General features: G+C 39.2%; 1 protein-coding gene across 7 annotated transcripts in view; it reads right to left on the minus strand.

The window, feature by feature from the left end:
* Secisbp2 (SECIS binding protein 2) overlaps positions 1-14,147 on the minus strand; it is a 44,050-nt gene that overhangs the window by 22,501 nt on the left and 7,402 nt on the right. For 2 of the 7 annotated variants that reach the window (XM_021263722.2, XM_004851315.3), the window contains exons 5-10: positions 13,317-13,540; positions 10,799-10,877; positions 9,134-9,336; positions 8,353-8,475; positions 6,419-6,508; positions 4,990-5,122 (exon numbers count right to left, since the gene is read on the minus strand). In XM_021263722.2, the coding sequence (XP_021119381.2) occupies positions 4,990-5,122; positions 6,419-6,508; positions 8,353-8,475; positions 9,134-9,336; positions 10,799-10,877; positions 13,317-13,540 (852 nt within the window). The remainder of the gene's footprint in view (positions 1-4,989; positions 5,123-6,418; positions 6,509-8,352; positions 8,476-9,133; positions 9,337-10,798; positions 10,878-13,316; positions 13,541-14,147) is intronic. The other 5 variants (XM_004851321.3, XM_004851320.3, XM_087206326.1 and 2 more) reach the window with 5 other exon arrangements.

A 14,147-nucleotide genomic window follows, 5' to 3' on the forward strand; every position in this document is an offset into this window, starting at 1 on the left:
AATAAACCAGTATTCTGGTAAGCAAACTGTTTTTCAGAGTTCTGTGAACCATTTTTCAAACTATGGAACCTAAAGAGGTGGTTCTAAGAATTCCCAATTTTAGGCCCAGGGATTTAGCTCAGTTCCACCACCTGCCTCGCAAGCGTTAAGGTCCTGAGTTCAATCCCTGGTACCAAAAAAAAAAAAAAAACAACAAAAAAAGAATTCCCAATTTTAGCCAGATGGTCACAAGCACTGAATATGTGACTGCCCCCTGAGGTGGGGGAAAATTCCATCTTGTGAGACTAAGTCCTCAAACTGTAGATTCTGTATTAACTTGGTCCAGTCAATGGCAACGTTGAGCAAAACTTTGGGGTTGCCAGTGGATATCTGCTGAAGAAATAAAACCAACTGCTGTGGAGGAAAACTCACATCTACTGTTGAAAATTAAATCTGTATGTATATATAGAAAAAAACAAGTTTGTCTTTCCTTTAATAAGAAATAATTGTTATTACAGGTTCAGTATCCCTTATCCAAACTGCCTAGAACAAGAAATGTTTCAGATTTTAGATTTTTAAGTTTTGGAATGTTTCCACAGATTTTACCCTGTATAGTTAAATGGGATGATGGAAGGTAGTTTATTAAAAACAAAACAAAAACCAAAAACACCCAAAACTGTAAGAAACACATTTTGAGGTATTTACAGGTAAAATGACATGATTGGCAAAATCCTCAATGTTGGAGCTGGATAATGGGCACACATGGTGAAAAGGTAAAATTTCCAAAATGAAAAAGTGAAAAGCAAAGGTAATACATTCAGTTCTTGTTAAAATACCCACTGCCTAAGCAAGCATGGTGGCACATGCCTATAATCCCAGCTACTCTGGAGGATGAGGCAGGAAGAATGAAAATCAGAGGCCAGCCTGGGCAATTTAGTGAGAGCCTGTCTCAAACATAAAAAAGGTTGCCGAGACATAGCTCAGCAAGTCTCTGGATTCAATCCCCAGCACCACAAAAGAAACAAAAAATGCTATTCCCAAATAGTTCTAAGAAGGTCTTAGATGGGTCCGGAACATGTGTTTTCCGTAGCACCCAGATGGTCCTGGGAACACAGGGTAGAAAGAAGTACTGGTTTCAGGGATATGCTGTCCATTGGTGCCTCAGCTGCTGCAGTTGGCCAATCTCACTTGTGTCTACCCACATTTATGGTTGTACTCTATCTAGCCCTTTACAAAAGGCCACTAAAAAGCAGTCATGTAAATCTTACTTCTGCCATTAGCCCTCAGAGGCTACTTAGGAAACTGTGAAGTAAAACTCATTTGGTAGCTCTTATAAAATGATCTACGAAAGAAGTTAAATTTTCTACTTCAAAATATTGTAGACCTGTTAGGCATGGTGATACACATAATCTCACCACTTTGGAAAGCTAAGGCAGGAGGATCACAAGTTCAAGTCCCATCTGGGCAACTCAGAGAGACTGCCTCAAAATTACAAACAAAAAAATCCCAGATCTAACCCCACCAAAGAGGTTCCATTAGAAATCCCAACACCAAATTAAGATACTATATACAAAGCCATCAGAACCTTCAAACATTACTGGGGAGAATATAAAATAGTACAAGCAGTTTGGAAAAAAATCTGGCAATTTTATAAGCAAAATAAATACCTACCACATGGCCCAGTAATTCCATTCCCCAAACAACTAAAAACAAATACTCAAACACATATTTAGACATAAATATTCACAGCAGTATTATTCACAACAGCAAAAAGGTGAAAACAACCTAAATATCTATCAAGAAATGAACAGATTAACAAGCTGTGGTCTATGAATAATTATCTAGCCATATGCATGAATGAACCACTGACATGCTGCAGCACAGATGAAGGTCAAAGACATCGTGCCAAGGACAGACAAACTTCATTTACATGAAATGTCAGACAGGGCGCCTTAATGGATGCATATTTTCTTCTGGGTGATAAAAATGTTCTGGAACTAGACACAGATAGTAGTCAAACAACATTGTGAATATACTAAATGCCACTAAATTGTACACTTTAAAATGGTTAATTTTAAGTTGCACGAATTTCACCTCAAAAAAAATAGTAGGAACTACTGACACACAACATGAGTTAATCTCAAAGATACTGTTCTGAAAGAAGTGTCATATAAAAGAGCACATAACTGTGAGAGTCCACTCACAGGAAGTCCTACAATCAGAAAAACTAATGTACGGCAGAAAAATACTTGCCTGTGGGAGCAGCACAGACAGATCAGGAAGGGCTGATAGAAACTTCCAAGGCTGCTAAGGGTATTCTACACGCTAGGAGTTCAGTTTACATGTTTACGCATAATTATGGACTTGCTAACATTTTTCAGTGTAAAGATCGTGCATTTTGGGGTTGGGGGTATAGCTTGGTGGTAGAATGCAGGCTTAATGTGCACAGCCCTGGGTTTGGTCCTCAGCACCCGTCCCCCCAGAAAAGACCTGCACATTTTATTATGGGTATATTTTACCCTCAACCCCCCATCACTAAGTACCAGATTCTAGTTGATATGTGAAGTGTAATGCTCAGAGACAAAACTATCATGAGGTCTACAACTTACTTCGAAAGGCATCAAGATGCTCTGATGGCTGGAGTAATCATTGTCAATAAATTTTCTTTAAAGGGACAAATGGTTAATATTTTTAGGCTTAGGAGAAAAATCCCTGTAGCAGTACTCAACTTCCACATTGTGGTGCAAAAGTAGCTATGGACTTACAAACCCATGGGCCTGGTGGGCCAGGATTTGCTGCCCCTCGCAGTCATATGATAAGAGGACATATTGTTAAACACTGCGCTGTCCAGTTGGTGAGTACATGAGTGTTCGCTGCACAATTTACACGTGGCTTTTAAGAGATATTAAGTTCATCTTTTCTAGGATTAACACCACAAAGCATGGCGTGTTTTCCTTACTATAAGGACCTTAAAGACAAAACTTAACCCAAGCAAATATGATGCATAAAAGCCCTTTTACCAATTTCCTTAGGTGCTTCTTTTTTCATTGTAAAAGATGCAGTGTTCTCAAAAACAAATTGCTTCAAAAGGAAAAAAATAACAGTACTTCAACTACAGTGGCAAGTTGACCTGCTTCTTCTTACAACTTATTGTCAGTACTTCCTCTTTTGGATCTCAGAGATATGTCAGAAGGAAGAGTGGAATCAGCACTGATTGGACCCTGAGGCTGGTCATGTCTATGGAGTGCAGCTTCTCAATCCATGCAGTAGACTTTGGAAACACAGGGTACTTACACTAATAAGGAGATTACGGTGGCACAGTATCATTAAGGGAGAAATTCCTCACACCTTGTATTAAGATCTGTTTCTTTCAACCATCATATTTATATAACTTAGCAAAATATACTGACATTAAAATTTATTATCTAACTTTAAATGCACAGTTCAGGAGCATATATTACATTCACAATATTGTACAACTATCACCACTATTTCCATTTTTCATGCCCTAAATGAAACTTTGTTCCCGCCATCAGTAACTGATCAACTTCTCTTCCCCCTCAGCCCCTGGTAACTTCTTTGTTTCTATGACTCTGCCTATTCTAGCTGTTTCAGTTAAGTAGACTCATATAGTATTTGTATCCCAATGTCTGGCATCTTTCACTCAGCATAATGTTTTCGAGTTTCACTCATGTTGCAGTATGTATCAAAACTCATTCCTGTTAGTGACCAACACTTGGGCTAGTTGGGCTGTTTCCACCTTCTGGCTCTTGTGAATAATGCTATAATGAGGGCTGCATACAAGTGTCTGAATCTGTTTTCAATTTGGGAGGTAAATACTGAGGTGTGGAGCTGCTATGGTAACTATTATAATCACCACTTTGAGGCGCCATCAGACTGTTCCTTGGCACCTACACCAGTTTACATTTCTGTGAGCAAGGTACACATGTTCCAATTCTCCATGTAAGTGAAGTGACAGTTCAGTGTAGTTTTTATTCTCACTTCCCCGATGACTAACAGTGTTGACTGTCTTTTCATGTGCTTATTTGGCCAGTTGTGTATCTTTTCAGAGAAATATCTTTTCAAGTCCTTTCCCCTATTTTAGGTTGCTCATCATTTTTGTTGAGTTGTAAATGTTCTCATATATCTACGGATTAAATCCTATCAAATATTTTTCTCATTCTGTAAACTGTCATTTTGTTTTCTGAATGTGTTTTGGTACAAAAAAGTTTAATTTTTATTAACTTCTAATTTTTATTATTTTTCTTTTGTTGAGTCTGCCACTAGTGCTGTATCTGAACTTGTTACTATCCAAGGAATGTCCAACCTGCAGCAGCCTGCCATTTTTTCCTTTTTTCCCTTTATAACTATTAAAGAAGTTTTGTTGCTTACATACATTAATTGTACTATATATTTTATACACAGTCCCAGACAATTCCTCTCAAAAAAGGAAGGCAAAAAAAAGATGGACCATATGTTGGACATGTTCGTAATGAGGACATGAAGATTTACCTATTTTTTTTCTCAAAACTTAAAAAGTTTTAGCTCTTATATTTGGTTCACTGATCCACTTTAAATTCATTTTCATCCATGGTGTGAGGTAGGGGGTCTGACTTCACTCTCTAGCATTTTTAAATCCTATTGTCCCAGAATCATTTCTGAAGACATCATTGTCTTTTTTGTTTTGTTTGTTCATGATTTTTGAGACAGGCTCTATGTAGCCCAGGCTGCCCTCAAACTTATGGCAATCTTCCTGCCTCAGCCTCCTGGGTGCTGGGATTACAGGCGTGTGCCACCACATGCCTAGCTTCTTTGTTCTTTTAATGGACTTAGTATCCCTGTAAAACACCTTCTGGCTATAGATATATGGATTTATCTCTGGACCCACAATTCCACTTCACTGGCCTAAGCTCATTTCAGTACCAAATTGTTGTGATTATACATATGATTTACTTGTCTGTACACAAAAATATTTACAAAATAATCTCTGAGAGGTGGGAAGACTCCTACCTGAGAACACAACTGGTCTGGAGGACTGCTTGGCCTGCTGGGCATGCTGCTTCTTCTCCAGTGCTGCCAGCATGCCTCCCAAATCCAACTGCACTGGAATCTGGCTTTTCTTTCCACTGTTTTTAAAATTATTCTAAAAAGTTCAAAAAACTGTAAGTTTACTTACAATACTATGTTTGACATGCTGAGCTTTTCATTTTACAAGTCATATAATTAAAAGATTATAATGATAAATTATAAAAGTCATGTATTTTTAAAAAATCAAATAATTTAAGAAAAGCCATCAATTTAACTTTATATGCCAACAGTATTATAGTTATTTCCTCCTTCAGAACACCAGGTTTGTATTAAGTTACCTCTAGCTGTCTACATCTCCATTGTGAGTGTGTGTATATCTATGGACACCAAGGGTTATCTAATAGTCTTTGGTTACAAAAGTTTGTGTCAGTCTCCCTGGTTATCATCTCTAACTGCCCATGTTAATCAATAAACTGCCATGAAATTATAGGACTAGGACCAAAATCTACACGGGTGCAAGTCACATCCAGCAGATAATACCAAATGTAGGCCTGAAGTTTGATGTACCCTAAGCAAACGTTACTTCTGAAACAGCTGTGCTTTGAATTTTGAGACTGTACACAAAAAATTTTGAGACTATACACAAAAAAGCCCTGGAACACATCCTCAGGCATGCTGGCCCTCACTCTAAGACTTCCACACTTTCTCTCCTGCCCTGTCACCAACAACCCTACTGGCTGAGGGCTCCCAGCAGGGAATGCACCCAGTACAACAAAGGCAAGCAAGGAGACCTGCTACAGAGAAGGAGGATGAGGAAACTGTAACACATGCACTTGAGGGTTTAGAATGTCATTTTTTATAAATGTAAAAATATTTCCAAATTATCTCCCTCTTTTAAAAAGTAAAATGATAAACATGGTGGAGAATAAATGCCCTGAAGTATGATCCTCATCTCCCCACCTAAATTATGATTCACCACTCCCTGCTGAACCCATGAGGCCAGGGGCTGGGATACAATCACCTCCCCACTGGCTTCTGCACTGACTGCTTACAATGAAAGTTTGGTGCTTCTCTTATTTTTCCTGTCATATGCTACCACCTTGTAAATAAATTCTGTTTCCTGAATCAAGTGAGTCAACTTTCTTTCCATTAGTTTCATAAGGCAGTTGGTTCTCTCTTTCTGATAAAGCAACTGCAGTTACCAAAAGTTTCATTACAAATGGACAGAGCCTTTTAGCTTGGGAGCAACTTTGTTTCAACACATGGGATCTGTTCTCCCATGAAGGAATGAATCAAAACAAAAACCACCTATTTCAGTATACAAAGATGTCTGAAAAGTAGATTTTTTTCAAGAGTTGTTTTGCAAAGAAAGGTAAGGATATAGCAATTGTGGTTTCAATCTAAAAATTACCTGTGGCTGCTGTTTAGATTGAAATTTCGGTGACTCTACTCTGTCTCTTCTTTCAGATGCAACTGCCAGATTGGGAAACTCCTCCGCATCCTAAGTAAACCACACACCCCTTTAGCTCTTCACTCATCAGGAGAATGCAAATATGCCAAGTGCAATTTTTTCCTTCTTTAATAAGATCTCGGGAAAGTTCTTAACAGTGATGCTGAACAGCCCCAAAACGCTAATGTAGGAGTTGCTTTAATTCTTGAGAGTAAATTTAAAGGCCATACTTTTAATGTTCACATCCCAGAAAAAGAGACAGTGCCACCAAGGATCCCAAGGGGTCTATAGAACTGACCCTATACTACTTTGGCATGATAGTGTCCAAGGGCCTGGGTTTTTAATTTGCTTTTTGCAATACAGTAGGTCCCCGACTTACAAACATTCAAGTCGCAAACTTTTATAGATACTAACAGACCCTGACGCAAACTCATGTTAAGTAGCTAACATGTACTGCAGACATTGTCACAGTTGTGCTGCTGTGTTTAATGTAGTGTGATAGTGTATTACTATACTACTGTACAGTACAGTTGAGGATTTTATTTATGTATGTTTGGTTTCTTTATGCTTTACATTGTGTATGTGCGTCAGAGGTGTATAAGACTGACTTTATTGGACTTGCCAATGAATCTGACTTACAAATGTTCTCCCGGAACACAACTCAGTAGTGTCGGGAACTTACTGTACTAGGGACCAAACAAACCCAGGGCCTTTCCACTGAACTTCATCCCCAGATTATCTTTTTATTTACTTTTTTTTTAATTCTCAGAGAGTCTTGCTGAGTTGTTGAGTTGTCCAGGATGGGTCAAACTTGCACTCCTCCCGCCTAAGCCTCCCAAAGTGCTGGGATTACAGGTATGCCCCACCATGCCCAGGTCAAGATCTTGTTCTTTAAGGACTATGTTTGCATTAGAAAACCCATCAACTCTACATTTGATAGAATAAGTGTTCTCAAATTTGTGCTCAACTAGGTTAGCCAATAGAGACAAAGGCAAAAGCCTGCTAAAAAACAATTTTAAACTCATTTAAAAATATCCTAGGCCATACTGTCAACACTTATATTCTCTCAACATTTTAGATGCTCTAGGAAAAGTTGTGTGGGAAATACAGGTCAGAAATGTATACTCTTCCCTGGCCCAGCGATAATGCTCTGACATAACAGAAGGTCTTCAAACAAAGAACTTTACTCTTGAATGGGCATCCAGGAGCCTTGGAACCCACTCCTTCAGATCTGTAGGAATGTTCCAGGCTTGACCCTAAGGCTGGCCGCCAGGTAGCATTTCTTGTGCCTGCACCAGCAGCCAGGATGCTCCAGTCTGGTAGGGTAGTGTGAAGCAGACTAGGGCCATGAGGAACAGACTGAGAACCCAAACTGGCTCCTTAGGGTAATTGGACATTTCTAGGGTGTCTCAAGACAACAACACTTTTGGAAGCACTTTATACCAAGGTTTCTAAATAGAAAAGGAGACTGCAAAAGCCAGCATTCTAAACAATGGAAAACAACACAAAAAAGAACTGAGGGACACCAATTATTAAACTCCAATACAACTAGTTTTGTCTTCATTCAAGATTAACTTTTCTGTTTTTGAGACAGGGTCTCACTATGTAACCCAGGTTGGCCTCGAATTCACAGCAATCCTTGTGCCTCAGCCTCCTAAGTCCTGAGACTACAGGCATGCTCCACCATGTCCGGCTTTGTCTTCATTCAAATGTTTCCTGAGTGCCTGCCATGAGCCAAAGGGAAAAGGGGAGGACAGCAGGTGTCTGCCATGCGAAAGGAGTCATTAGTGAAAATGTTGGAGATTTGCACTCAGGAAACTAGTAGGAACCCATGTACCTATTAAGAAAGACCCTTTTGTTATAACATACTAGGTAGGTAATAAATATAAATGTACTTCAAGTCTTGGTGGCTCTTGAACTGTCAGGATTTCATATTTTGATTTAGACTTTTCTTTCTTTTTCTTATTCTTTCTTGAGGCTTCATTTCGTTCAAGGTCACCACCTTGTGATGCTTGAGACTTGAACAAAAAAGGCAAAAATTTTGTTTTAGAGCATGCAGTACAATCTTTAATATCATGTATAAGAACAAAATTACAATATCAAGTTGTGCCAGATGTAGTGGCTCGTGCCTGTAATGCCAAGCACTGAGGGAGAATGCAGCAAAAGGATGTCTCAAAAAATAAAACAGGCCAGGGATGTAGCTCAGTGATAGAGCATATCTGGGTTCAATTCCCAGTTCTGCTAAAAAAACAAAACAAAACAAAAATCATCACTTGTAATCCTTGACTAATAAATCCTTAACTAAAAAATATTTCTCAAGGTGCAAGTACAATAAGCTCAGAATAGTGAATACAGAACAGCATGCTTTCAGTTTTAATGTGGGAGAGGGGGAGACTATCCAATGGCATAGAAGGTCGTCAGTATCAAAATGTGATACATATGTCCTTTGTTCCAGTTTTTAGACCTTGGAACAAAAACAGAGAAGTTGTAATACCTTAGCCATGTTTCAACATAAAGTTCCATGGCATTACATTCATTCAGTATTATGCAACCATCACCACCCTCCATCTTCAGTGAAAATTTCCTCTTGTAAAACAACCTCTAAACATTAACTCCAGGTTCCCCTTCTCCTCAGCCCCCAGCAGCTACCATTTTACTGTCTCTAGTGATACACACCTTTTTAGTAGGATGAACATGTTTCTCTTTGTTGTAGGAAGGATCTGAAGATAAAACTTCAGAAGATGACACACTAACATTTTTAGGATCTGCTGATGAAACAACCGTCTTTAGGTTTATTACAGAAGTAACATTTTTAGGAGCTGGTGAGGGTTCTGAAGATGTCTGCCGAACAATATAACCCATTGGTGTCCAAGATAACTCTGCTCAAAGATAACCAAAATTGTTGAACAACCTCAACAGTAAACAGAAATCTGTAGCTCCTCAAACATGCATTACATGAGTAACTGCTCAGATATAACTGAAATTAGGCTACTGTCCAAAGCATTCCACTGGAAACCACAGTATTTGACAAATTTGTTTTTTCTTCTGGGAGCATGCATCCTGAATTTTTCTCTTTAACTTGTAAGGTGAATTGATTTTCCTTGTTTTTTTAACTGGGTGTGGGGAGGGGCCAAAGGAAGTGGGAAGACAAACAATATTCTGGTTAAAACACAACCCACAACAATATCAACGTGGCAAACATACAGAATTGAAGAGCTAAAGATCAAAGTTTGGCCCTACTAACCTTGATGTGTACCTTTAACATCAGAAGTTAAAGATCACTAGACTTCAGCTATCACAATAACTGGTAATTTATTTCTTTCAGAACACAGGTCTAAGTACAGCAATACTACTCCTCCTAGGTGCCCATGAAACTCTATACAGACAAAACAAAAGGACATCCATCAGGAGATGGGCACAAGAACACCCATCCGCAGCCTGAGGCGCCCCCAAGGGGTCAAACTGTTTGCACCATTATAGAGCCACACACACTCAGAACAGCCCTGGAAGTGAAGAGCCATACGGAAGCATATGTGCATCACACACGAGAATGCAAAGAAAAACACACCAGTGAATAAATCTGAGTCTTTCAATAGGACAAGCTATCATGAAATTTCAAAAGCACAATCTATCATACACTTTCTGAATAAATTATTTCTTAGATGAGACAGGACAGACGAGCTCCTGGGATCCTTTTAGGGGCCAATGCATGAATGTGTCAGTCGCCTTCCTAACAACTCTCCTTCTGACTATGGAGTGTGTCGAGGCACATGGCATGTAACAGCAAAACAGCTAAACACCAAAATAGGTCTATGGAGCTAGGTGATAAAGACTCACATAATGGTGAAGCAAGACTCTCACTTGTTTTGTAACTTTGGAAAACAGTTTTAATAAAAAGAGGCTCTGTAAAAATGTAAAGCATTCATTATTTCTAAGTGAATTAGAATTTTAAAAATTTGCTTTTACTTTGAACATGGCAAACTATCAACCAAATGAATAGAAGCTCTTTGGGGCTCTCAATTTTTAAAGGTATTCATTCAGGAGTCCTGAAACCAAATCTTTTAAAAATAGGTAACATGGAAGTAGTCATTTCTAAGGTTCATAAAATTCTCACTTAACTAGACATATGTTTCAATTAAAATTCTCATTTTTTCACACTTCTTATACACAGATGAGGGACTTATTTAGATATTATAAATTAACACTAATATTAGTTTATTAACAACTCATGAGCTGCCTCAAAGAAGGCTTTAAAACAAAAACCATCTAATTGTACTGGAGTTAATAATGAGCTTGAAAACTATGTCATTTTTTAATTTAGTATTTTGTAGTGACTCTTACCTCTTGTACATGATGGGGAACTGGAAGCAGCATTATCAGTCACATATTCATCTGGGTTATTTTTCATCACTATCTCATCCTAAAAAGAAAATACATCAGATGTCATCAGGGAAACTCAAAACAACAATCTAACACTGCACACCTCTCAGGGTACACAGACACTGCCCAGATATTGAAAAGGATGGGAGAGAAAAGAACTATAACTTATAGCTGGCGAGAATGTATAATGCACCCCTTGTACAGCTGTCCACAGTGGGAAAAAGAGGCTGGGGCCAGGGAGGCGCCCATCACCTACCCTCCCAGCTGGTTTCAGCCCTTCTGGCTGGGCACTGACCAACTGTCCTTTAATTTCTGCCCCTGTTTCCTACACTGGGATATAGTTCTTCTCCTGCTCCCAGGGAATCTCCAGTGCTGGCACAGGACCTGAAGCACACCAGCTCTCAGGAAATGATCAAATCACTGGCCATATGAATGAATAAAGAGCATCTGAGGGACAAGTAGCATTTGAATTGTAGGAAATGGGAGAACAGGTATTCATGAGAGGCTAAAAGATAGAATTCAAAATAAATAAGCCACAGGCAGTGATGCACCCCAGCAATCCCAGCACTTGAGAGGCTGAAGCAAGAGAATCTTAAGTTCAAGGCTAGCCCAGGACACATTAACAAGTTTAATGACAGGCTAGACTACATAGCAAGACCTTGTATCAAAAGAACAAAAACAAAAAACACAATGAAATGGTTACCTGTTCAAGAAAGGTTAAACCAATTACTGTATTTCTACAGTATCGTGGGACAGAACCAATGTAAGTTACTTTAAAAAAATATTTGACAGGGGCCAGGGATTTAGCTCAGTGGTTCTGCAGCCTGCCTCGAAAGCACAAGGTCCCAAGTTTGATCCCCGGTACCAAAAAAAAAAAGACAGAAGAAAATGCCAAAGGTTTTTAAAAGTTGAAATAGTACACATATAATCCCAAATAGAGAAGAGCTTTCTTCTATTTCCACTATATCCTATTAAAATAAAGATTAAGTCCTAAGCATGGTTTTTCTCTTGGTTATATAATTTCAGACAATCATACTTCCATTTTTAGTATTTCCTGTATTTATAGACACCGCTGATATAATTTTAAAAAAAGGTTTCTTTTAGAAAAAAATAGCCCTTATGTAATTGAAGATAGTAAGACAATTAGTATGTAAATGTTCTTCCATAAATGGACGAACCTTACATTACATTCAAACACGTAACACTACCACATACAAGTAACCTCAATTACAAAGGGTCACCTGGGCAGCCTCCAACAACATGATAGCCCCAATGCAGCTGGCACTTCATCCTATACTGTTTGGTGTGCCACTCATGTGAAGACTGATCAGCCACTGCACACACAGCACGGGGCAAAGGAAGCAGGCACCCCTCTGAAGATGAACTGTGATTTTCACATGGCCATCAGCCTGCCTTACTTTTCACAACTACCAGGCAGGGAAAAACAGTGCTACAACAGTGTAAGGATCCACATGGTGGCAATGCTACACACCGGTAAATCTCCACCTATCAGCAATCTGCAATAACAGAAGTCCCAAGGCAGGAGATGGAAAACCTTTCCTCATAACAAAAGGGTGAGCCATTTTTTGTTCCTTTTCTTTCTCTTTATTTTCACACTGGTTTATACCCCATCTCCCCCTTCAGCAGAAATTTATCAGAAGCCACTTTAGGGATTACTAACCCAACACCATTTTTTACTGGAAGTCTGAAATCTATCTGTTTGAGGAAACTGCCTCAACTTGGTAGAGTAAAACATTCAGGGCAAATACTGAATATTGTGCATGTTAAAATTATAAAGTGAGCTGCATATGGAGGCACATGCCTATAATCCCAGCACTCCAGGGGGCTGAGGCAGGAGGATCACTAAAAGTTCAAGTCTAGCTTGGAATACATAGTGAGTTCACAGCCACCCTGAAGTACATAGTGAGACCCTGTTCCCAAAACAAACAAAAATAAGAAAATAAAATTCTAAAGAAACAAACCCAAAGTATCTATTACAATAACTTTGTTTAAATTTGCAATTAATAAGACTGGAGATACACATAATGAAGCCTGGAAAATTCAGTTACACTATGCAGTTTTAAATATTACTATTTCTCTTCAAGTCTTTTTTCTATATTTGAAAAAGTACAGAGTGATTGCAATGTTACAGATGGTGTGTGAAAGTGGGGTCAAAGCAGCGAGACTCTGCCAGAACGTTTTCCTTTAGCTACCAGGTAAAAAGAAGTCTATCAAGTGGTTCTTTTAAAAAGATAACTGACAAGGTGTTACGGCCTCAGTGTGAACAGCTCAAATAACAAGAAGTCAGACAAGGACACAAGGAAAGGCCTCCCCGCAGGACCTCCTCCCCCAACATGGACTTCACAGCCCACATCAGGATTTAATGTGCAATGTTTGAAGTGAGACAACTGAAAAGGTGTATGCTGAAAAGAATAAAAACACAAGACAGACAGACAAACTGCCCTCTCCCCCAACTCACCCCAGACACCACTCCAACTGGTTTTCCCACTTTTCCTACACGAGAAATGGTGGAGTTGGACCGGAGAGGTCCCCATCGGCACTGCTTCTGGATCCCTGACATACTGTTCTCTGGACCCTGCAATTCAGGAAATTCCAACCTGCTAAATTCAAACGCAGGTGTGGGGGTAGATGGACTTTTTTCAGTGGTTCTGGATTTCCTGTCTGTTCGCTTATGGTAACCATCTGGAATTACAGAATGAAAAGTGGAGGTAAAAATTCAGATAAAGTTTGATGACTAGTAATCAAGCTTCAATTTCAGAGGAGAAAGCCCACTGTCACCGAGGCATCAAGCTGTTGTCAAAATATCCTAACTTTGCTGGTGCTGATAGCCTTCTTTACAAGTGACCAGAAGCATCACTCATTATGGTTGGGCCAGGATGCAGAAAATCAAAATGCAGTTTGAATTTTAGCTGATGAACTAGTTACTTCAACCTGACTGCACAGGTGGGCATTGTAATTATTCCTAATATATATTTTACTTGTGAGAGGGTAGATGAGACAAGGTCTTGCTATGTAGTGCAGGCTGGCCTTGAACTCACTTTGTAGCCCAGGCTGGCCCTGAACTCACAGTGAACCTCTTGCCTTAGCCTCCTCGGTGCTGGGATTAGAGATGTGTGCCACCATGAGTGGCTTCATAATATACATTTTAAAGTTTGGCAAATTTAAGGGGATTCTAACAAATTTCCTACAACTAACAAAATTTGCACTTTGGTGGTTGCTGGACCTGGAACAAACTGGAGGAAGGAAAGTAGTACAAAATTTGTAGCTTCTGTCCCATTTTTCTTCTTAA

Source organism: Heterocephalus glaber, unplaced genomic scaffold (genome assembly GCF_053883595.1).
Source record: "Heterocephalus glaber isolate CG9 unplaced genomic scaffold, H.glaber_assembly_v1.0 deba00000621, whole genome shotgun sequence".
Classification (NCBI taxonomy): Eukaryota; Metazoa; Chordata; class Mammalia; order Rodentia; family Bathyergidae; genus Heterocephalus; species Heterocephalus glaber.